Source organism: Malurus melanocephalus, unplaced genomic scaffold (genome assembly GCF_030028575.1).
Source record: "Malurus melanocephalus ecotype Western Australia unplaced genomic scaffold, MMel_1.1 scaffold_73, whole genome shotgun sequence".
Taxonomy (NCBI): Eukaryota; Metazoa; Chordata; class Aves; order Passeriformes; family Maluridae; genus Malurus; species Malurus melanocephalus.
The window spans coordinates 1990964-2016046 of record NW_026623305.1 but is presented as its reverse complement, the minus strand read 5'-3'; the positions used below and the strand labels follow the sequence as shown (position 1 = coordinate 2016046).

Genomic DNA, 25083 nt, shown 5'->3' with positions numbered 1-25083 from the left:
ATGCAGTTCAAGGAGTACAAGAAGCATTGCTAGAGGTGTGATCTTTGAAGGAAAAATAAGAGCAGCTGATCTGGCTTACTCTACTGAACAGAGACATGGCTGCCATATTTGCAGCAGTTTTTCATGTGCTGGAGGAGAATGAGAATACCCTGAGGTTTCTTGTCCAATCCTCCTGCATAAGTAATAGGTGTTAAATCCAGCCAAGGTGACTTTCAGAGTATTAAGCTCTACACAGCAGTCTCTGCAACAGAGCAGTGACATCACCCAATAACAACTAAAGAATATGTTGGAATAATAAAAACAGGTCACACTAAAGTTTTTCCACATCTATGTGAGTAATTGAGTAGTTCTTCACCGGGGAAAGGGGGAAGAGAGAAAGAAAGCAAGTTTCTTACTTTGCTGTCATGATTTGACTATTTTCWCATCCCTTTCAAGCCGTATCTGTTGTAGGGGCCTTTTAAACATTACAAATTGGGTCATGTTACTGATTATGTAACAGTATAAAATCAAGCTTAATAATGTTTCCATTATTAGGAAAATCTTTGCTGTCCTTTGTGTTGTGTCTTGTGGCTTGTAAGTATGAAGAAGATGGTAACAGTGACTGGGACAGTGCTGAGAGCAGGATAACTTAGGATAGCTGTCCCTTCATGAGAAGTCTCTTCCTAATATTTGGAGATTTGGGGGGCTAGAGARGTTATTGGTGTATGCACTGAAAGGCCACATGAACATAAGCACGAAATGTAAATGGTATATAATTTCTGGCTTTGAGGGATTTGGCAGAGGTGAAGGAGAAAAGAGTCAAAAAATAGCTCTGAATTAGTTTATTATTTGGGATTGTGGGTAACAGTGCTGGCTTGGGTGATGGTCGTTAGAGTCTTGGAATTGTGGACTTGGGATTGAGGCAGTAAGGTAGCTAGCTTGGAGATACTTGTTTTGATTGTGGTGACAGACTCTGGGGCTTCAATAAGAGCTGGSAATGTCTAGGTTGGTACTGAAGGAGGGTAATAGTGGAATATTAGCATGACAAGAGGCTGTCTTGGTTTCCCCTGCTACAGCTCTTTTCACTTTATCTCAGTTAGTGAGGAGAGCAGCCTCGGAGAGGAGCCAATATGAAGTCTAAAATTCCAGTCTTAACACGTAAATCGCTCCTGATTGCCATTCCGAACTGCAGATGAAGGGCTTTCTAGGTTATGAACTGTGAAAGTTTGACTAACTTTGTTTTGACTTGGGTAATACATTCAGACTTAAGTGATTGCAGTACAGCTGCATTCAGAACTTTTGCACAACAAAATATTCCTTAAAAAAATGCTGACAAGTAAACACACTTAAATGTGAAGTTAAGGTTTTTATTTAGTTTGATTTGTTAGGCTGTGCTGTTTCAGGTTTAGCCTGTTTGAATGTGTTTYCCTTCTGACTCATAAACATGAGTGCTTGGCATGCAAAATAGGATGATGTCAGGGCATAAGCAATATATGTCTGCCATAAGAAAGCCTGTGCTTCTGCTTTAATTCTGAAGTTTACTTCTGAAGTTTTTGCAGGTGCTCAATATGACCTGCTTAAACCTGATTTTTTTTTTAGCTGTTTGGATTGGAGATCATTTAGGTAAACTTGACACCCACCAATCCATTTGCCCTGATGGGATGCACCTACKAGTGTTGAGGGAGCTGAAAGATGTTACTGTTAAACCACTCTCAATCTTTGAAAGGTCATCAAGAACAGCAGAAGTGCATGAGGAAAGCCAGTGTCACTTCAGAAAGGGCAAGGAGGAGGATCTAGGAAACTATAGGCTRGTCAGCCTCACCTCCATCCCTRGAAAGATGATGGAAGAGCTCATTCTACATGTTATCTCTAAGCATGTGAAGAAAAAGAAGGTTATGAGTAGTAGTCAGCAYGGATTCACCAAGGGGAAATAATGCTTGACCAGTCTGATTGCCTTCTGTGAATAGAATGACTGGCTGAGTAGATGAGGGGAGAGCAGTGGATGTTGTGTACCTTTACTTCAGCAAGGCTTTTGACACTTGTCTCCCATAGCATCCTCATGGATAGCTCAGGAAATGTGGGTTAGATGAATGACAATGAACTGGGTTGAGAACTGCCTGAATGGCAGAGCTCTCAGGGTTGTCCTCAGTGACACAGTGTCCATTTGGAGGCTGGAGCAGTGTTCCCCAGAGGTCAGCACTGGGTCCAGTCCTGTTCTRCTGGTTCATCAGTGACCTGGATGAGGAGGCAGAGTGCACCCTCAGCAAGTTTGATGATACAAAAGTGGGAGGCGTGGCTGATRCACCAGAGGCTGTGCTGCTGTTCAGCGAAACCTGGAGAAGCTGCCGAGGTGGGTGGAGAGGAACTGAGTGAAGTTCAAAGGCAAGTGTAGGGTCCTGCAACTGGAGAGCARTGACCTCACACAGCAGTGCAGGTAAGGGGCTGAACTGCTGGAAGGTAGGTAGCTGTGTGGAGAAGGAGCTGGGTCTCCTGGGGACAACAGGCTGTKCATCAGCCAGCAGTGAGCCCTTATGACAAGAAGGCAAACCAAATCCTGGGCTGCAGTAGGAAGAGCACTGCCTACAGATCAATGGAGTTGATCCTGCTCCTCTGCTCTGTGTTGATGAGGCCTTGCATGGAGTGCTGTGTCCAATTTTGGTCTTCCCAGTTCAAGGAGGATGAGCTACTGGAAAAGGTCCAGTAGAGGGCTGTGAAGGTAATAAGGGGACTGGAGCATCTCTCATGAAGAAAGGCTGAGAGTTCAGTGTCTGTTTAGCCAGAAGAAGACACAATTTATCAATGCATACAAATACTTCAAGGGCGAGTGTCAAGAGATTGGGGCCAGACTTTTTTCAGTGGTACTCAGCATCAGAGGACAGCAGGACACAAACTGAATACAGGAAGTTCCAAATGAATATGAGGAAAAATCTCTTCGAGGGTGACAGAGCAGTCAAACAGGCTACCCAGAGAGACTATAGAGTCCTTTTCTGCAGACACTCAAAACCTGCTTGGACACAACTGGTGAACGTGCAGTAGTAGGGGGGTTAGACTAGATGATCTCTGAAGATGATCTCTTGAAATCCCAACCTTTCTGTGAGTTTGTGACAATTGCTCTATATATTACAGAAATAGTGCTGAATAAACAGCTTCTAGAGATGAACATCAAACCAATTCCTTTGAAAAGCCTTGCTCTCTGTGGCCGTATGACTGATGCTTTCCTCCATCAGGCAGCCATAGCAACATCTTTAATCTCATTTTCCCAAACACTGGTTGCACTCTATTTACTGGTCAATGCTTGTGCATTTTATCCTCATGCAACTCCTAAAGACACAGGACTAATCTTGAGTTTGGAAGCTGTGCTGGCAATTTCAAATTTTAATGACAATGATAGTGAAAGGAAGAAGACTCCATCTGAAGAAATTAGCAGTCTTGGAGTTATGGTGCTGGGAATACTCAAAAATGTTTTGCAAAAGATGCAGGTGATAAGAGTGACTTGAAGTTGATTTTTTAAGAAGGTTTCTTAAGGGCAGAGTGGCATTGARCAACAGGAAGTGAACATGATCTGAGACTTCCTTTGCTTCCTTTTTTAGCCTTTAAAATTAATAGAGGGAGGTGGAAGCTCARTTGTGCCCTGGTAGGTGCTCAGAGATAGACAAGTAAATACTTGGGAAAAGAAATGTGTAGAAAGATCTGACAAAGTAGAATGTTTCTGAGCAGCAGGAAAAAATGTGCTCAGCTCTTGTGGGTGCTCAGGGGTTGATGAATTCTGCAGCTCACTTACCAAGCAGTAACTGGGTAACTTCACATTCTCTATAACCCATTTTATTGCATCTTTGTCCTTGTGCTTGATGGTGTCTGTGACCATTTGACCCTTGTTAAGCCAGCTCAGCTCACCAAACTGGCAGAATACTAATACAAGGAAATGCGTATCAGATAYGTACTTTGTACATCTTGGGATTGATTTGGGGAAAATAAGACACAAATGTGCCATACTGTTAAAGAACAGTATGCTGCTTTGTGAAACTTTGGCCCATAGCAGAAATCCTGTTTTGATATACTTTAAGTCACTCTACACTTGCAGTGGGTGTGTGGTGTCTCACTGATAGCTCATGGCTAAGCTAATATGAAGTTAGCTACTTTAGGTCTGGCTACTAGAAAATGGCTACCTATAGATTTAAAGCAGTAAATGGTGTGCTGATGTAAAGGATGAAAATGTGCCTTTTTTCCCAGTGAACTCTAATGTATGAAGATGATTAATTTTTTCTTCTAATGTAACACAAAAGCACATTTCACTTAAAATTTCACTGTATTGTTTCAGGTACTGAGTAATCTACCTTCCCATATGTGTTATATATGAGAAAATAGGTCTCTGAACTCAGAGGGGCAAACACATTTTACCAGTTGAATAATAGTGCTATACCTAGTGTGAGTTAAAGTGTGCATTTTCTAGTGTAAAATACAGCTTTGAGGAAAATTTTGTTGGATCATTGTTCTTCCAAGTACTCAAGGAGCTTAACAATGGCTTGGGATCCTGCTGCAACTATTTCAAACTAATTTTGTATTGGATCTYTACCTTACTGCATGTTTTCTCCTGTCACACTTGCCCCCTCCCCCCCAAGTATTACATACACAATATGTAAGTAGGTTGGAGTCACGTTGTAGTAACTTAAATTAACATTTTTGGTTTCAAAGCGTATGTAGTAAAAAATGCCACTACTTTTTGAACATTTGAAAAAGTTACAAATGTTCTATATGTATGTACCCAGCATCTGGAAATTTAAGTGACTGGCCTGCTTCAGTTCAGTGCTTGGTGGCTTTTGAATACAGAATCTCGTTTTCTTAAGGTTGCCAAATTTCTTGTTGCTAAGCCAGGTGTGTGGTAAATACATGAATATCAGGTTAACCTTCATCTGCATAGAGCTTAACTGCACACAGCATTATATTTCTGGGTCAAATGTGGTGTGGTTTTTGGAAGGATACACTGTTGGCCAAATCGGCAGTAGCTTTTTAGATCACTTTTCTTTTTCTGTTAAATATCCAGTCAGAAACTGCATAGTTATCATTTCATCCCGCACTATGACAACTCTGCATTCCTGGAATGTTTTAGGATTAAGGAAATAGGAGCCAGTTTGATAACTTCTGAACTCAAACACATTGCATGTTTTAAGTATGTTTTATTTCTGCTTTGTTGCCAGAAGAGGGAGCCATGATCTAACTTACTTTTCAAAATTGTTTACATTTGTTCTGGTAATATGTCTGAATTGAATGTTACAATGTTCTCTTCTGTTTTATTCATCTGTTGTGGAGGGTTGTGTGGGGGTCATGGCAGTGTCAAACTGGGCTTCATAAAAATTTTTCATTTTCACCCTGGACTATCAATTCTCTGGTTTGGAACCTGCCTTGGAATATTTCAACATGAGAGTAAGCTTGCTGAGAATCAGCTGAGAATGTTGTATTGCAGGGGGGTTTTATGTGTTTAAGATTAACCTGTTTCTGTGGTGGGATGTTATCAGAACAATGGCTTTGTCACCTAGAACAAATCGTTCTCAATTGGGTCAGTTTTCAACAGTGCAAATACTTGTAAATTAAACACTGGAACTCCTTTTCCAAAACTGTGAGGATGTGCTTGATTATTTACATCAAGGATGGCCTTGTGACAGTGAGAGGGGCTGAAGTGGTATAGTTGAAATGGGAACACAAATCTTATCTGTGATCGATTTCAGCACTGACAGTGCTTGACTCCCAGAGGGGAGCATGGTTCTGATACAAGACAGTTATGTTTAAGCCTTATTAGTGTGAATAAAACGGATTAAAATTTGAGATTGCAGCCACCACTGCCTTCCCTCTCAAAATGTAATTTTTTTTCTGTTTTAAGGCTAAAGCATCATTTTTTAAATGTTTGTACRTGGTGGAAATGCACTTGTATCCCATAATGTGATACCTATTGAGTATGAGAAAGATGATCTTCTATAGCTGTAGTATATATTTTAGGAAAAGGTGCCTGAATGAAAACTTGGAATTTAGTATTAATTACTCAAAATAATGAGTAAAAGTAAATGCCTGAACCTTTCTTTTACTGATACAGCAGTTGAGTATGAGCTGACTAAAATTGATGTGGGCTTATTGTGATTTTTTTATGTAGAAGCTGTTCTTCTACATGGCGGTTTCTTGTACCCAAAAGTTCAATTTCTTYGTAGAACTGCTGTATTTAAAGAGTGATTACTCTCAATTCTTTACATGTTGCATAGGTCTAAGAAAATCTACAAAGAAGCGCAGTGAATCACCACCTGCTGAGCTCCCCAGTTTACGGCGGAGCACACGGCAAAAGACCACGGGCTCCTGTGCTAGCACCAGGTAAAACTTAGGGAAATCAAACCTCATTACTGCAGTGAGTTGGTATTGATGTCATTTTCATGCAAGAAAATTGGCCTTGTCTATCTCTTACGTGGCTATTGTGAAAGTAGCTTTTCAGGCCTGCTAAATTACTCTGTACACTAATGTTATAGATAGCACTAGAATTTGTCACCAGCAGACTTCCAGTAAGTCCCTCAGAAGTGGAGGAAGAGAAACAGCCAGTACCAATATCACAAACTTAAATATTTCTGTTCTTAGGGTGGTGCTTAAGAAGATAGACAGTAGTGGTGCACTACTGTCCATCATGAATAGTAAAATGGATGATTGCTTTGAAAAATAAGACTTCATGGTACCACACAGGAGTCTGTTTTAATAGGGCACACTGTTAAGCTGACTCAGCTTGTCAGCAGTTTCGTCTGAGCTKCATCTAAGTACTTAATGTACTTCCTGGTACAGGGGAGAAATAGTCCTGAATTAGTAATTTTAAACAGCTGGTAGATTAAATGGGAGGGGATAGTAATGTGTCCTGTGATGCATTAAACTTCTGTAGCTGCATATATTCTGGAGCTAGAYGTAGGAAGCCTTAACAAGCTTTATTTTTGTTCTTATGCCTGGACTATGTTTAGAAGTTCCAGCACATCCTCTTTTCCCTCTTCCACACCATTATAAAAGCCATTTCTGAAGTCTTGATTCTGTTGTCAAGTGTGCATTTGAATTTGACTGTTTACTTTGTAGCATGTGTATTTGTAGTGATGAAGGCTGTAGTGTTTAAAACTGCAAATGTAAATAGGCTCATCCTCTCAGACTTGTTCTGACACTGAAAGCCAGGTGTAATATCACAGTCCTTGCTTTCAGTAGTTCAGAACTTCCTTTAAAGGTGGTTACTCCATCATTGGCCTCCTCAAATGATTTGAACAGTTGCTTTAAGCTTGTTTGTTTTTACTGTTATATTTTAGTAGACTGTCTTGTCTCAAATAGTATAATGTAAGGGCCTGTCCATAATGCCTTTGTGTAAACAAATCACTGCTGTGGTGCAGGGCAGGCAATGTAGAAGGGTTGGATAATTTTGTGAAGATTGATTCGTAGAGGAAATGCTCATTTGTGCAATGTTGTGGTAGTGATATACATAAACCTTATGTAGTCTTCAGCAGGCTTACACACTAAGATGAGATTTATTAAGGTAAGGCTTGAAATTTTGCTTTTTGACCCTTTAGTCGGCGAGGCTCTGGCCTGGGCAAAAGAGGAGCAGCTGAAGCTCGCCGACAGGAGAAGATGGCTGATCCTGACAACAACCAGGATGGAGTTAACTCTTCAGCTGCCCGAACAGATGAGCCTCCCCAGGGAGCTGCAGGTAAGAAGAAACTCCAGCTGAAGAAGTTTGTACATAGTTGCTAATATAAACTTCTTTGCATTTAAAAAAAGTGAAATGGATTAAGTTCTGAAGAGAAATCATTTAAGCTGGTAAATGCTGGAAGATTTTTGAGTGAGGGGGACCCTTACATTGATSATTTCATGGCTATTTGGTACATGTTTCAGTTATGCTTTTTTGTAGTATCCAAMCTATATCCAGTAATCTAGATGTTAGTTTTCAAGCTTCTACTACTTTAAAAAAAAGTAACTTCATCTGATGCTACATAAATTACCACCARCTGAAAAGATATCAGGCTGTTCAGAATACAGAAGGCATGCATTTACCTGTAAAAGCTCTGTTGAGACTACTCATAAATATTCTACAGATTTTCTGTTGAAGCTGCACCCATGTCTGTACTGGAGAAAATTGTGACCAAGTTGAATATTGTTACTTGCCACAGTCCTATTAGATGATAATTTTATCACCTGGTCCTAATTAGCRAGTTCAAAAGAGTGCAGTAATTATGCTGAATGGTAGAAAATATTGAGTATTCTATGCTTAGAGCTGTCTACGTCATTATGAGAAGAAGTAATGGAAACTAAATACAGGATAATACTCAATTAAGAAAAGCATACATTTATTAAGGATACTTGGTAAATCTGTCTGAAACTTAATTTTATGGATCTGAGTGTATTTTTTTATTGTGTTGATAAAGCCATTCTCTTCAGATTTCAGAAAGTACTAGATCTCTAGACTGGTTTGTTTTAAAACAAAAGTTGTACAGAAGTTTGCTAGTGGCAGTGTTAAATGCAGAGCACACTTTTGATGGTGGAGACTTCCTTTGATGTGAGTTTTGTGGCTTTAAAGGCACTGTAACTTGTATTAATCTCTTGTTGTTCCTTTAGCTTCTAGYTCTGTTGCTGGAGCTGTAGGTATGACAACTTCTGGAGAAAGTGAGTCAGATGATTCTGAGATGGGAAGACTACAAGGTATAAAAGTTGTTACTAATTTACCTTTTTGGTTGTTAACAGCCTATAAATAACCATACCTACACAAATTCTTTATGATGTTCTGTGGGAAGGCTGTATTTTGTTTCACTGTGAATGTGTTTTTGCTTACAGTAATTCTGAAGTAGGGATTTACAAGCCTTAATTCATGAACGATGCAAGAATGGAGGGGTGTGGGATAGTGTCCTTATTCATTTAAATGGTGTGTAATACACTGCTACTGATGATTTTCGAGGAAGAGGTGAGGGGGGAGAGAACTGAGAACTCAGTCCTTTTAAGTGTGTAAGCTCAAATATGAAAATACTCCTTGCAAGCATGTTTCAAGTTTAGAGGCCAGGTTAGGCACACTGTACTCTGCCTGCTTCTGGATAACATTTTTTTTGTGCTTGTCATTGATACCCATGTCGCTGTAAGCTTTGACCATAAAAAAAAAGTGAATGTTCCAAAAATGCTTGCTTTTGTGCTTGGGCTAAAGGACTCTGGTGTCAAAACCAGGGAGTATGACAGGTATAAACTCAGTTTGCATGTTCTGCAACTGGTCTAATGATTTTGCTGCTACATTGCAGGGAGTCCTGAGATCATGATCTCCCTTGCAAATGACAGGTTTTTGTTAAGCTGGGTATTTAATGTGGAAGTGAGTGTTGGCAGTATCAGTTCACTTGCTTATAGTTCTCAGTAAGTGTAGATATGCATTAGGAATATTGGGCTAAATTGGTTTTCACTATTAATGAATTGATCAGCAGTAGTCATAGTTGCTTCAATAAAAATCAGWATCATCCACTTAGTTCCGCTTAAATAACAGTGCTTTAAAGTGTTGAAAATCAATCAAAAAAGAAACCCACTAATACTTAGCAGAGTTCTTCCCTCTCCTGCTCATCAGCAGATAAAGCTGTGAACCTGTTTTTCAGTGTCATTTTTTTCAGGTTAGTAATTCCTGCAGGTCCTGAAAACATGAACATAAGCTTAACCTRTCCTATGTAGTTTGAGTTCAGGTTTGAAATTACAGCTCACGTATCTGCTGTTCTGCCTCTAGGCTTATAACAGTTCAATAGACCAGATTACTTTTGTGAAACACACAACTGTGGAAACTCAGTGGGTGACTTCGTAAAGGACCTTAATGCTCTGATATAAACAAAAATTAGTTACTTGTTCCTTAAAGGTGATCTTTTTGGTGTTTTTTTGAAATCAAGGTAGCTGCAGTCATCTAATCCTAACTCTTAAAGTATCAAAATTCTAGTAATCTTAAATGATAACATCACGGAATTTAAGCTTTTAAAAATATACATAGAAGCTTTGACAATGGCTGTTATCCTCTGTTTGCTTTTAGCTCTATTAGAGGCTAGGGGTCTTCCTCCTCACCTGTTTGGCCCTCTTGGTCCTCGGATGTCGCAGCTCTTCCACAGGACAATTGGAAGTGGAGCTAGTAAGCAAAGTTTGTCTAATTTGACTTAATTCTTTCCACTTCCAGACTAGTAGAATTCAGCCAATAGTAAATCTAATATTTGTATTAGCTTCATAGTTTAATATAATATTTTACATGTTGGAGATTTGTATGCCATGATAGTGCTAGACCACTGGTCAACAATTTTAATTTGCTTGTCTCCCTATAAGGAACAGAAATTTGCCTTAGCTGTATTTCTTTGCTTTTCTTTTTTTGGGGCATTTTAATGTTCCCTTCTAGGTGGGGAAGGGAGGGTTCTTGCCTTTTCACCCCTTCCTTATCTTTTTCTTTTGCATGATGGGCTGCTTAACAAAAGACCTCTCCAAGCCCCTTGGGTTTTTTGCTAGCTTTAAAAAATGCTTAAGCTAGCTTTAAAACAATTAGTAAATGTCAGTTCTAATTTATGTTGGCTTTAGTTTCAAAAGTGTCTTAGGTTTCAGACAGAATTAATTTCCTTCAGGCATTGTGTCAGTGAGGACATGGGTCCTTAGACTTGTTCCACCAGGTCTGCATTATGCAGCTGGATARGATGTGTACCTTCTAGTCCAAGTCTGGTTTCCCAGGAGAGCCAGAAGCAGCCTGTTACACTGCATGCCAGGAAGAGGATGGGGTCTCAGGGGTGCTCCATGTGTTGGATTATCTGGGGAGTGTTTCAAAGTCCTTTGCAGCACAAAGGTGGGATGGTTTGGGTTTACAACCTGCTGTAGGTTGGCAAGATGGCTGTGGTGAGCAGTGTGGCGRACTCCTTGTGCTGACCAGTCTGCACTGGAAAGGCAGCCAAGAGTGAGATTTTTGTCTCCCTTCCATATTCCCCCTTTTTATGACAGGGAAAGGAAATGAAACTACAAATACAGAGGAAAACAAACTATCTCTGGTCTTCCACTCTGGCAGAAGTATAGCATAACAGTTCTCTTGAAGACTAATACCTTCTTTCCTAAATATTTTTTCTGGATATCTAGGTTCTAAAGCTCAGCAGCTTTTACAAGGTCTCCAAGCCACTGATGAAAGTCAGCAACTACAGGCAGTGATTGAGATGTGCCAGCTGTTGGTTATGGGAAATGAAGAAACGTTAGGAGGATTTCCAGTCAAGAGTGTTGTACCAGCTTTGGTAAAGATTTAATCTTAGATTGCTATTGGAGGATGTAATATTCACTCAGTATCTTGCTTAAATTAAATCTTTATTTTTGATATTGTCTTACTAATAAGTGGCTGTATGCGTATCTGTCTATCTTAATATTTGGTTTTGAGAGGATGTTTTGCTAAAATCTGGTRGTCCTATTAATTTTTTAATAGCTCAAGAATAGGCAGTGATTCTTTGGGAACTCTTACCAAGATTCAAAATCCTAAGCCAAAAGCTACAGTAGTGATTTGTACCCTTTTTATGATATCTAGATACAGTTTTCTAAACAAACAATACTTTTTTTCTTTCAACAGATAACATTGCTKCAGATGGAGCACAACTTTGACATTGTAAGTAGTTTTAATATTTAAGAAACTTCGGAAATATAAAAAATGTCATCTGAACTTAAAATCAAATATCTATATTTTTAATAGATGAATCATGCATGTCGGGCCTTAACATACATGATGGAAGCACTTCCCAGATCATCTGCTGTAGTGGTAGATGCAATTCCTGTCTTCTTGGAAAAGGTAAAAATAAATCAAAACAGTGATAAAGTTGTATGAGGGGATTTTATCTTTTGTTTTAACTTTAGGAAGTGCCATTAAGATGGTGGCTTCTTTCATGGCTTACAAGATAATATAAAATGCATGAGAAGATTCTAAAGCCAGGCTTAATCTTTGCTCCCACCCTTACTGAAAAGTGCTCTCTGATTCACTAAGAACTCTTGTTGGATTGGTGTTGCAAACCTAAAAAATGTGTTATTCTATGAGCTGCTGTCTCTTGGAGTAGCTYCATGGCTGAGGTGGCTTTGAACTGGCAGGCTTGGTCAGAGCTGGCTTCATTAGCATATGTGTCTTAGTAGAGGCTATGTGCTCAAGTGTTAATCAAGATGATTATTCTCGCAAATTGCTTTAGAAATTGACCTACAAGGTTTTTATTTTCTTGTAGCTGCAAGTTATCCAGTGCATTGATGTGGCAGAGCAGGCGCTTACAGCCCTGGAGATGTTGTCACGCAGGCACAGTAAAGCCATTCTGCAGGCAGTAAGTAAAAATAAGCAATGATTTTTGCCTCTATCAGTTCTTACATCTTGGTGATCTTCTGTGAAGATGAAATTAGAAAACAATTTTCTGTGACTTTAGCAGGATTGAGAGTGAAAATGTTTGTTTGTTTTATTACAGGGTGGGCTGGCAGACTGTTTGCTGTATCTGGAATTCTTCAGTATAAATGCACAAAGGAACGCATTAGCTATCGCTGCCAACTGCTGCCAGAGTATAACACCTGATGAGTTTCACTTTGTGGCAGACTCTTTGCCATTGCTAACACAAAGGTTAACCCATCAGGTAAGAAGCTGTTAAAAAATGGAACTTTTTGATTTTGATCCGGAAGTAGTATAAAGAAGCCTCCAGATACCTGTTTTTTTGCTGTGTATTATTYGCCTTTGCAAGGTGATAATTGACTTAAAGTTTCTATTCTGTCAAGTTGTGATATCCCAACGTACARATGGACCTTTTGTGTTTCTGTAGACGTGACATTTTAAAACAAGACAAATAAGGTACTTTAGCTTAAAGCATGAATAATAGTGGTTTTGTAGTCCTTGTAAAAACAAGGGCATCAGTAAGAGAAAGTGCGGTAGTGTTACTAGTTTTATTTTTTTCCTAACAAATAGGTTGCAAGGTTTTCTCCCACTTCAAACTCAGAACAGCTTCAGTTTCAATTTTTGTGGGTTTTTTGTTCTTTAACTTTTTGGGAGGGTTTGTGGCATTTTTGAAACGCTCTTGCTCTTGCACAATAGTTTGAAGTGATGAATCTGATATCAAGTGACTTATAATACATATCCTSCAATGCTGATGTGTTCATAAATGAGCACTTACAATGATGGTGCACCAAAAGAGATTTTGGTGATCTGCTTAGTTGGCAGATCCCTGGTAAAATGTAAAAAAAGGAGAAATATTTTGTTTGTTAACAAATGCAACTGAATGGAAGTCTCCAGGTAATGGTTTTGTATATTCTTGTGCTATTCTTAATTTTACCTCCATCATCTTGCTGAAAGACTACTTGAATCTTTGAGGCAGCTTCTAAGAAGTCAAATGCCAGCTTTAGATTGTACTCTAGAAACAGGAAGCACCATTCTCACCAGTAGTAGGGACAAGTACTGATTCCTGCTCTTTGAAGAGAAGCTACAACCCACCAAAGTAAGATTTCAAGAAATTTTGAAGTGGAAATTTTCTGAAAAAGAGTCTTGAGTTAGTTCTTAYCAGAATAACAAAATAGTTGAGGTTGGAAGAGAGCTCTCAGTTATCTAATCCTAGCTCTCCTGSAAGGTCAGCTAGAGCAGATGGCTCAGGAGCATGTCCAGCTGACTTTCTTAAGTATGTCCAAGAATGGAGACTTAATCTCTAAGGCTACCTCTTCCAGTTCTCAGCCACCCTTACAGTTAGTGTTTTATTATGTTCAAATGAACTTTGAGTGTTTTRTTGAACTTCTAACTATAGCTATTTTCAGAGCAGTCTTTACTTTTGTCTGTAGATTTGCTGTGTTGGCTGTGCTGCATAATACCAAAATCAGGCTTCCTGTAGTCTGTAGAACAGTAGCCTTCACTCTTGCTTATTATCTCTATCACATGTTACTTTGGCTTTGTAGCTCTTTCCCTATTATTTCATCCTTGCAAAATCCAAAAGAATATTAGAGAKGAATTTATTCATGTCTAAAGGTCCCTAAAGGTATTTGTGTTACATGGGGGGTGGTGTTTCCCAGGAAATATGTAGGAAGCGCAGCTGTATCAGGAGATCAGTTTAGACTGTGAATTTAAAAGTCAGAGCTGTAATGTTCTGTGAAATGTGATTAGGCTGGCTTTTTGGTGAAATTTTATGAATTCCTCAAAATGACAGGAGGATTTAATGCAAGTTAAAATATTTCAATTTAAACAAAACTTTTCTGTAACAGGACAAAAAGTCTGTTGAAAGCACTTGTCTCTGTTTTGCACGGCTAGTGGACAACTTCCAGCATGAGGAGGTAAGAGTATGGATGGGAATGCATTTTTGTTCTCCACCCCCACCCTGTTTCTCTTGAGGGTTACTTTTCAAAGACTAATGTTGGCCATTTTGTTGTTTCCTCCTAAGAACTTGCTGCAGCAGGTTGCTTCCAAGGACTTGTTAACAAATATCCAGCAGCTCTTGGTCGTGACACCTCCTATCCTGAGCTCAGGAATGTTCATCATGGTGGTGCGCATGTTCTCCTTGATGTGCTCCAACTGCCCCACACTTGCAGTCCAGCTTATGAAGCAAAGTGAGTTCCTACTCTTCCACATTCTAGGGGGCCTGTTCATGTTAATGCTTACATTGGTACGGACCCCTGTGTACTTGATTATTTAAGTATTGGGTTCTTTTAATTTTTCTCTTACTGTGCTTCCCCTGGGATAAAAGATTTAGTTAAACTTCTTGAAAGCTTTTATCTGGATGGGTTCTTAATCCCTTTTCCTAGTTCTAGGTGTTGYCACTGCAGTGGTCGCTTAATTTTGAGTCTGTATTGGCTGCACAAACCATATGCTCATTCCAACCCAAGTTGAATTTTCTTAGTTTTTACTATGTGGGGGAGCCATGTGATTCCTTTAGGGGAAAACATTAACAAAAGTAACTGCTGTATAGCTGTCTTAGTTGTCACTTGTTTTCTTTGTTCCATCTCSTGTATTTTGGCTTGCCACTTCAACTGCCCTGTATGTTTCCCTGTTTGCTTCTGTGTCTTGTATATTGAGAAGTCTTTCTCCCCTAGTTGTCCCTTAAAGGAAAAAACACAAGCTCAAAAAAGCCACAAACCTCAGACCTGAGAATTAACACCTCTCTTAGAGTTCAAACAGAAGGGTTTTGTCCTACTGTCCACTGTCTGTTTGCTTTGGGCAGTAGCTATCTCTTCGATGTAGTGTCCAACAGAAAATGGAGTCCATGTCTGATACAGGCAGTCTCATGAATAATAATTTTTATAGATATTGCAGAAACGCTTCACTTCCTCCTTTGTGGAGCCTCAAATGGGAGTTGTCAAGAACAAATTGACCTTGTTCCAAGAAGTCCTCAAGAACTTTATGAACTTACTTCTCTTATCTGGTAAGTCTTGCAGCCCTAGGTTTTGGGTCTGGTTGATATGTTAAAACCCTTAATTTCACTAAAATAAGGCAAACAGTTTTCAGCTTAGATGGACTTGATTGTATACTTCTAGTAAAATACTGTTTTAATGTTCTTTACAGTGAACTGATGCCTTGCCTGCCAAAAGAGGGAATCTTTGCTGTTGATACTATGCTAAAGAAAGGAAATGCACAAAATACAGATGGTGCAATATGGCAATGGCGAGATGACAGGGGTCTCTGGCATCCCTATAACAGGATTGATAGTCGAATAATAGAGGTAGTAATTCCACACGTTTGTGTGGTGATGCTTTTCAAATCTGCGTGCGGTTGTATAGGGAATTGAGTGCTTTCTCTATCCTTGAAAACATCACTCTTGATCTTTCTGAATGAGAAACACAAGTTTCCTCAAACACCTGTTGTAATGTTACACTTATTTTGGTATTCAGCCATATCAAATCTCTTAATCACTGTTCTTACTGTATTTCTGTCAGTCATTGTTTTTCCTACTGTGTTACCCCTCTCCTCACCTTTCATATAGCCTTCTGTTTGTTAGGGATTTCTTAACTTTAAACTCTTCTTTGTTTCAGGCAGCTCATCAGGTTGGTGAGGATGAGATCAGCCTGTCTACGCTTGGGCGTGTCTATACGATTGATTTTAACTCTATGCAGCAAATAAATGAGGATACTGGAACAGCCCGTGCCATTCAGCGAAAACCAAACCCTTTAGCCAATACAAACACTAGTAAGTACAGCTCAGGAAACATCTGGGCTCTCTAGCTGTACCTAATTTATGCTGGGCTGTGCAGCAGTTTACTGCTTAACTATTACATTTCTTATGGCTTCTGTGGAACATAAGCTATCCTGGTTTATGTGAATGATGGAAGCTTCATAACAAAACTCTTTCTGTTGACATGTATGCTTTTTAATGTGTAAGCTCTTACTGGGACCTGAAAACACATTGAATTGGGAGGGAGTTTGTGGGTGTTCCTGGCTTGGGAGTTCTGAAACCGTTTTATTCATACAGCTCTTTCATTTAACAAAGATTCTGTGAGGGCTTCTTACTATTACACAGAAATACATAAGAAAACTGAAGAAATAAAGATTGAACTCCTTGAAAGAGGTTTTGTACCTATTCACTTTGACTTCTGGTTCTTGAATTTTATCTTTTTAATTCAAGAGCTGAATTAAATCAGTTTTAACAAAAGGAAGTAATCATCAGAGCAGAGGTGCAAAGATCTGTACAGTGACGTGTTACATACTTCATCGCAGGTGGACATTCGGAATTGAAGAAGGATGATGCTCGAGCACAATTAATGAAAGAGGACCCAGAACTGGCAAAATCCTTTATCAAAACACTGTTTGGTGTTCTTTATGAAGTATATAGTTCTTCAGCTGGACCTGCTGTTAGACACAAGTGCCTTAGAGCAATTCTTAGGATAATTTATTTTGCTGATGCTGAACTTCTGAAGGATGTGCTGAAAAACCATGCTGTTTCAAGGTGGGTTCATTAACTGGTGCAAATGAAGTTAATTTTGAGCTTACAGCTCAAACTTGTGATTACTTTTTTTGAATCATATTTTTTAAAGGAAAAGCTTACTGTTAAAGTTGCATTTTCCAAAAGCTGAGGCTGTTAACTCTGCAGGAATTCTTTTGCATTATTATAGATTTTGCAGTAGTTGCCAACATTAGGCATTCCTACAAAAAACTAAGGTGGCCTCTGGCTGTTTGTACCAGTAGTTTACCCTTTATTGGTTTTTTGATTTTCAAAACTTGCCTATGAACTTCTTTGAGGGTTAGATAACTTTTAASGTAATACACTGTGAATGATAACACACTCATAGTGTTAACTGGTTTTATTCATGAAACCTCTCCTACATGTTACACATGAAGTTGGGAATCTGCATAAAAGGATGCAACTAGAAAATAAACTAAACAGTTTTTCATAAAGACAGTACTGAGTTTCACAACACTGTGTTTATAGGAGACTCTTTCCTTTATGCCATGTTGGAACTTGGTAAAAGGTGGGAAGAGTCTTTCATTTGTAGCTTTTATAAAAGCTCTATGAAATTTGCTTGCTTTCAGTCTCCAGTGCTGTGTGTATAACATTAACTGACTTGATTTAGAAAGAAAAACCCAAGCAAAAAAAAAGACCAAGCTAATTCTAATAAATTATCTGTTTTAGTCATATTGCCTCCATGCTGTCGAGTCAAGACCTTAAGATAGTAGTTGGAGCCCTGCAGATGGCAGAGATTTTAATGCAAAAGTTACCTGACATTTTTAGTGTTTACTTCAGAAGAGAAGGTAAATTGTGGTTTCTTTTTTTTTCTCCTCTTCACCTTTTTATGTAGTATTTTAAAAATGTGTGTGTGGAGAATCCCTATCCTTTACCACCTCTCTCCACTCTCTCAAGCTGTAAAAATTGAAAATTGTTCTTGAATAAYGAAGGCAAATCTATGCAAGCTGTCTTCATATTACTAGGGAGGAGCTGACCCAGACTATGGAGGGGACAAGCTTGTGTTTTCAGAATCTGAAGCAAGTTTGTACAGGCTTACTAAGTACTAGTGAGCTCACTCAGGGGTGAAGATGGCTCACTGAAATTCCATGGGAAGTTTTACTGGAGAAAGCTGATGAATCTTTGGCAGGAAGTTTTTGTGCTTGTGGTTTCTTTAGCTGCTGTTCATACTGTTTTGATTTTTTTATTTTTAAACTCTGTAGGTTAACTTTTTCAAGAAAAGATTGAGCTGCTTTTAAAACTTAGTATTGAAGGGTGGGGTGAACAAATACTGCTATAATCAAAGCAGAGGTTCAAATAACAGTCAGTTCTGCATTTTCCATCACCCTTGTTCCTGCCACCACATCTCTACCACCCCCTCCTTTCCCCCTACCCCACACCAACCCACCTAACAAAGATTTCTTCTTCCTCAAAGGGGTGATGCACCAAGTGAAAAACTTGGCAGAGTCTGAAGCTTTGCTAACAAGCCCACCAAAAGTATGCACTAATGGATCAGGAACTCTGGGTACCACTACGACGATAAGCACTGGGACAGCCACTGCTGCCAGCAATGCAGCTGCAGATTTGGGCTCTCCCAGCTTACAGCACAGCCGGGAGGATTCCTTGGATCTGAGCCCACAGGGGTAAGTACACTTCCAGAAAAATAACCTGTTCCCTCTGGCTTTGGTCCTTTCTTGTGGGGTTTTGTCTTTTGGGGGGTTTAACTTTCTAAAAAAAATAAAAACAACAAGATAAAGAGTTGCATCAGCTGCCCACACTATCTGCATTTTGCTGTGGTGTTTTCCTCTAAAGAACTAAATTGGAGTGGTGTTGAACTTTTCAACAGGTAGCTTTGACTCATTTTATATTAAACGTTTAAAAGAGAAAAAACAAACTAGTGACCCGATAGGTATGTCTTAATTATATTAAATAATTTCCTGCTTTGGGAGAATGCCAAGGGCAACAGCTGTAGTCTCATCTTTTGAGGACAGTGATTTTTTTAGAGCTATGGTGTATGGTTCTGTTCCGCTGGAGATGGGAGAAAAAAGAAATTATGCTTAAGTTTTGTTGGAAGGCAATAATTTTGAACACTGGTAGYGTTAAAATATAGTGTAGGAATAAATTACTAGTTTGCTCTTATTTTGAAGGTCAAATATTTGTCATTTTAATCCAGAATTTAAATATGTGAACTTGTGAATATAGTGATTGACAAGTAGAAATGTCACAAATTGTTGAAGAAGTGTTTTCTGGGCTTTTGTAGGGGAGGAATGTCAAATATCCCATGTTGGTTGGTGTTTATTCAGTAGAGATTTGTGTTGTTTTTTTTTTTCTTTTCAAGTGTATTCAAATAAATGATTGAACAGATGGTTATACAAATTAAAACATGAAAATTATGAGAAACCTCTTTTTGGTGTCACCTCTGACTGCATTTGGCTGATCATAATAGGAAGATGACAGCCAGCAAAACCCCTTATTTCTGGATGGAGTAGTCACTTTGTCCTGTGAATTATGGGGTTGAGGCCCCTTCTCCCAGAGCAAGGAATATTCTTGTTTTGGGATGGAACCTGTTTTTTCATTATCAAGGAAGTAGTTTGCAGAYGCATCTTAAACTAAGAGATGGGTGTATGCATGGATATATTCTCAGCTGGAAATAAGTTCTTTTATTTTTAACTTTGGACAGACGACTGAGTGATGTTCTAAAGAGAAAAAGACTGCCAAAACGAGGGCCAAGGAGACCAAAATACTCCCCTCCAAGAGATGATGACAAAGTAGACAATCAAGGTAAATAATTCTCAAAAGTATAATACTTTTATCTCCTTTTAWAGTAAGCTTATACATTGCAAAGCAAGCTAGCTGTAATAAACCTGTTGACTCTCTTAAATTTTGTCTTCCTCCAGCTAAAAGCCCTACAACTACTCAGTCTCCTAAATCTTCTTTCTTGGCAAGTTTAAATCCTAAAACATGGGGAAGATTAAGCACACAGTCCAACAGTAATAATATTGAACCAGCACGAACAGCGGGAGTGAGTGGTCTTGCAAGGGCTGCTTCCAAGGATACCATTTCTAATAACAGGTACATACAAAAAAAATCACAATACCTGTAACATGATGTTAGCTATGATCAAAGAAGTTTGAGGTTAACTGCAGTTAAAATAATTCTGGAGAAAGAATCAAGGAATTAAGGTAGAGAAAATAACATCTTAATTGTGTTAAATTGCATCGTGGGGAAAAATTGGAGAACTGAGAAAAAATCATGCAAGAAGTAATCTGTAGAGAAAAGAACTTGACTTTTACTTGTTGGAGTAAAAGCAAAAGGTTTTCTGTAACTGTTGTTCAACATGGAGAAATTTATACTCAGGCTGTATTAGCTGTAATATTGATGTATGCAAAAATGTCTTTCATGTGCTTCTTTACAGAGAAAAAATTAAGGGCTGGATTAAGGAGCAAGCCCATAAATTTGTAGAACATTACTTTAGTTCTGAAAACATGGATGGAAGCAATCCTGCACTAAATGTATTACAGAGACTTTGCACTGCAACTGAACAACTCAACCTCCAGGTYAGAAGTGGCAAATTTACTTGGAATGGGGAGTAATTTCTTGACTTGATTTATGAGTCATTATGACTTGGCATAATTTTTTAGGATGAGTATGTAATCTCTGACACACATCATTAATGATAAGACCACTCCTAGCAATGTGTCATTTGCATAGCATTTTATTTCAAATTCAGAAGTTCTACAACGAAGTGTTAGGTATTGACTTTCTTCTTAAAGAACGATAGTTTGTAGTAAGAACTTTGAGGCTGGGGGGGAGAAGGAGAGGGAAGCAGCATTTTTTTAAAAGATAGAAAAAATAGAGATTGGGGTGAATCTCACAGCATGTCAAGAACTTCAGCCTTGCTTTTCAGAAAGTTGTGGTCCTTGATAGGTGGTCTAAACATAGAGCTTGTAAAGTAGCACAAGAGCTGAGCTGTGTTCTGTGCTTTGATCTAAGCAATCATTAAAATATGAAACTTCCCTTCCTCCTCTCTCCCACACAGATGTCATATAAAATATATACCAGTCAGAGTTGTTGGGGGGGTGTTTGTTTATCAAAAAGCACCCCTGCCTGGAGCTTATCTTTACCTTGCGTGAGAAATGTTACCTTGCATTTCTCTCAAGGTAGAGAAAATGTACATGTTGCCTGTAATGTCTCCCCTTGCAAAGAAAAGTGTGATTATTTGCCTTGTGTTGCTGCTTGTATTGAGTTACTATACAYCCCAGACTTCCCCTTTTACCCCCTCCCTTTAGAGCTGTTCATACAAAGAAGAAAAAATAGCATTTCTTAAGCCCTTAATACCTGGGTAGTAAAAAGCACTTTGATGTTTTTCAGGTGGATGGTGGAACAGAGTGCCTTGTAGAAATCCGTAGCATTGTCTCGGAATCTGACGTCTCCTCATTTGAAATCCAGCATAGTGGGTTTGTTAAACAACTGCTGCTTTATTTGACATCTAAAAGCGAAAAAGATGCTGTTAGCAGGGATATCAGATTGAAAAGATTTCTTCATGTATTTTTTTCTTCTCCAGTAAGTTTTCTTSTTTATTTTTTTGGCATTCTCAGTTGTCTTTCTCTCATCTGAGAGGTTCTGTGTTGACCTCATCTTAAAGATGGAGTACAGAAAGAGTGTTTTGTGTCTAAGTTATATAACACTGCAACTTTCAAATTGTTCAGTATCTTTATAGGTAATTTTTTGTAATTACAGGAAGTTCCACACAATAGTGGAAAAAATGCCAAAGTGGCCACTTACCTGAGTCTTGAGCATTTTAAAAGTTATTTCTGTCTTTTAAGAAGTTGATACGGAGTTTGGATAGTAATCTTAACACCTAGGACTAAATACTGCAAGAAACTAGTGTTTGGATTTTAAAGGAAGAAGTTTGAAGTGGAAGAGAGGAAGACAGATGACTAAAACTTCCGAAAAGTTTATTGCTCATGGTTSAGGGTGAACGCTTAAAATCCGTAGGGATGTTCAGTTGAAACCAGGAGAAAAAGTACATTCTTTGAAACAGGTCTTTTATGAGCTTGTGTTATTTAGTTATCTTGATGCTGCTGCTTTCAGTGAGAACAGTGATTCTGATTTATGATATGAATTGTTTAAGATGGTCCAATTCAAAYAGGTAACTAAAAGACTGGACTACATTTCTTTCAGCTTCCTGGAGAAGAGCCCCTTGGAAGATTAGAGCCATTAGAAAATGCACCTTTGTTGGCATTAGTCCATAAAATGAACAACTGCCTCAGTCAGATGGAACAGTTTCCTGTTAAAGTRCATGACTTCCCTAGTGGAAATGGGACAGGAAGCAGGTAAGGATTAATGCTCAGGTAACTGGTTTTTTGGAAGCTTTTATTTTCCAAAACTTGTTCAAACACTAAAAGGACAAGTAGAAGTACAATTACGAGAGGAGGTAATGGAAACTTCTAACCCTGTTAAAGACAAAAGCCATGACACAGGTGGATTTTTTATTCAGTGGAAGGTGGAATATTTTACTAAATGTTTCCTTACSATCTTGAAACTTGTTGCACTTAAATGGGACTGGTTGAGTTACTTTAAATGCAACCTCTAAATTGACCCTTCAAAAATAAAAGTATCTTCCTTGACCCGGTGTAACAAACAGTGGAAAGAAACAATCTGTTCTATTGCTTGGACACGGATCTTTTTAGCAGAATACTTAAATTGCAGAGAGTGTATTAGAGTGCTAAACTTTGTTATTCATGTAGGTTCTGTTCTCTAGCATGATAGTGGATTGAGTGATAAGTCTTGGCTATCAATAGAGTATAAAATAGCTGCAGACCTGCCCTGAGTCCTAAGATACATGCACTGCACATAAACGCAGCTCTGTATCTCCTGTGCCATCAGCTGACCACTGAGCAACTTCAGATTTCAAAGAGGGATCATACTGTAATCAGACCTCAGGCTGGAGTTTCTCTCAATTCTTGTAGCTTCCAGATTTTGTCCAGCTTGGATTCTGGTGTTCCTGTAGCAGAAAACTTTTAATSTATTTATCCAAACCATCATAACTTACTTTTAGAGAAATAGTCTGACAAATAATACTCGGAACAAGTAAAATTGTAAATGCATGTATAAGCCTATTTTAATGCATTTTTAATGCCGTTATGGTTATTAGATTCTTTGTGTAGCAACTTTTTTCACAAATTATTTTGAGTTTTTCTCTTAACAGAGGATCCCAAGCTTTAAAATTCTTCAATACACATCAATTAAAATGCCAACTGCAAAGACATCCAGACTGTGCTAATGTGAAACAGTGGAAAGGTGGACCTGTGAAGATTGATCCTCTGGCTTTGGTGCAAGCCATTGAAAGATACCTTGTAGTTAGAGGTATTTATACATTATACTGTCACTTGGGTTTTCTTTTTTGGAATAGTTCCTACTGTCAGTGTAGAGTCTGTAAAAACSTGTGAGGATTATGCTGAAGACAAGTGGAAGGTACCCATAAATGGGTCTTGCTCTCAAGGGAGGAGACTCAAGCTGTAGAGAATCTTCCTTTTCTGGGACAAACTTTCTCCTGTTGGAAACAGTTCATTAAAAATACTTAGAGAAGTGTTACTGCTTTACAGTCACACTGGCTGTAACTTGGCGGTTTTGATCCCAGGTGCTGATACTGAAATTTATTTTAGAAATTCTGATTCTTACTGTTTTTAACTGATGCATTTTGGAACTGTTTTAAAGTTTTAGAAGTTATAACAGAGTACCAAAGCATTGTTACATTTCATGACAAAAAAGTAAATGAGAATGTCTTTCTTCTCTCTTGCCTCAGGCTATGGAAGAGTTAGAGAAGATGATGAAGATAGTGATGATGATGGGTCAGATGAAGAAATAGATGAATCTTTGGTAAGCTTTTGTTCTGGGAGTTAAGGGGGAGTAAATGTGCAGAGGGGCTTAAAGAAAATCTATGCAGCAAGTTTCCTAACTTGTTTTTTTTTTTTGTTCAGGCTGCTCAATTCTTGAATTCAGGGAATGTGAGACATAGACTGCAGTTTTACATTGGAGATCACTTGCTGCCATACAATATGACTGTGTATCAAGCAGTCAGGCAGTACAGTTTGCAAGCTGAGGAAGAGAGGGAGTCTACAGATGATGAAAGTAACCCATTGGGAAGAGCTGGGATTTGGACAAAAACGCACACCATTTGGTAAGCTACCTAGAGAACAACTTCTCCAGTTTTCTACATGTATATGCATCAAAAAATTGGATTATAGCTGTCTTTTTCCTTCCAAAACTATGGAGCTTTTAATTTCCTAATGTCTTGAGATGCCTAAAAATTAATAAGAATGCATTGCTAACTCCTGATGTTCTCTTGGGCTTGTGAATAAACCTGGTGAACAAGAAATGGAGAGTTTTAAATGACACCTGCTAGGTGGGGAGGAACCATTCTTAGTGTTGGGTCACTGACCCCAAACAGAAGAGAATGTGCAATCTACAAGTAATGGGCAACTTCATACTTACTTTCCCAGTTGATTGCTGTGAAGGGGAATGTATTCTCTGGCCATACTTTGCAAGTTCTTGCAAACATCTTAATGCTCAGCAGTCTTTTTACCGTTTAACTGTGCTCAAGAAAAAAGCAAGCAAATGAAGAATAGCAAAACAGCAATAAACCCCAGAACCTAACCTAACTCTAGCCTCAATCACTTTGGCGTTTTATTTATACATTCACTTTCTCTCCTTCCAGTTCATGGAGCCAAAGGGTCCCCATTTTTAACTCCCCAGTGAAATACTTTACTTCTGAGGCTGGATCATATCCCAGTGCAGTGTTCTTGTCTTTCTGTTCTTAACTGTGTTTCAAGTAAAGTTCTGGTAATCTGAGAAAATTAGTACCTTTAAAAGTGCTTCMGTTTCCCTGTAAGTTAGCATTTCAAAAGGATATATTAACTTTTTTTACTTTTTAGGTACAAGCCTGTGCGAGAGGATGAAGATGGTAATAAGGACTGTGTTGGTGGTAAAAGAGGAAGAGCACAGACTGCTCCCACGAAAACCTCCCCTAGAAATTCTAAAAAACATGATGAATTGTGGCATGGTGAGTGTGGTGCCTTGCTGGCATGTTAGATTTCCTGTCTATCCTTTCAGAACTTTCATGATGTTTACACATGCTTTAAATGCAAGCTTAGTATAAAAATAATAAGCATATATTAGTCTATGTATTAAAACTAAAAGTAAGGTATTTACTGAAT

General features: G+C 38.6%; 1 protein-coding gene across 8 annotated transcripts in view; it reads left to right on the top strand.

Moving 5' to 3' along the window:
• TRIP12 (thyroid hormone receptor interactor 12) overlaps positions 1–25083 on the top strand; it is a 75068-nt gene that overhangs the window by 35762 nt on the left and 14223 nt on the right. For 5 of the 8 annotated variants that reach the window (XM_057366912.1, XM_057366917.1, XM_057366911.1 and 2 more), the window contains 26 exons: positions 6228–6333; positions 7548–7684; positions 8590–8673; positions 10019–10114; positions 11092–11240; positions 11567–11602; positions 11687–11782; positions 12204–12296; positions 12435–12596; positions 14200–14268; positions 14376–14541; positions 15236–15353; positions 15494–15650; positions 15961–16114; positions 16642–16870; positions 17555–17673; positions 18300–18507; positions 19545–19645; positions 19762–19936; positions 20280–20421; positions 21236–21427; positions 22049–22200; positions 23061–23233; positions 23673–23746; positions 23848–24047; positions 24802–24929. In XM_057366912.1, the coding sequence (XP_057222895.1) occupies positions 6228–6333; positions 7548–7684; positions 8590–8673; positions 10019–10114; positions 11092–11240; positions 11567–11602; positions 11687–11782; positions 12204–12296; positions 12435–12596; positions 14200–14268; positions 14376–14541; positions 15236–15353; positions 15494–15650; positions 15961–16114; positions 16642–16870; positions 17555–17673; positions 18300–18507; positions 19545–19645; positions 19762–19936; positions 20280–20421; positions 21236–21427; positions 22049–22200; positions 23061–23233; positions 23673–23746; positions 23848–24047; positions 24802–24929 (3516 nt within the window). The remainder of the gene's footprint in view (positions 1–6227; positions 6334–7547; positions 7685–8589; positions 8674–10018; positions 10115–11091; positions 11241–11566; positions 11603–11686; positions 11783–12203; positions 12297–12434; positions 12597–14199; positions 14269–14375; positions 14542–15235; positions 15354–15493; positions 15651–15960; positions 16115–16641; positions 16871–17554; positions 17674–18299; positions 18508–19544; positions 19646–19761; positions 19937–20279; positions 20422–21235; positions 21428–22048; positions 22201–23060; positions 23234–23672; positions 23747–23847; positions 24048–24801; positions 24930–25083) is intronic. The other 3 variants (XM_057366918.1, XM_057366915.1, XM_057366916.1) reach the window with 2 other exon arrangements.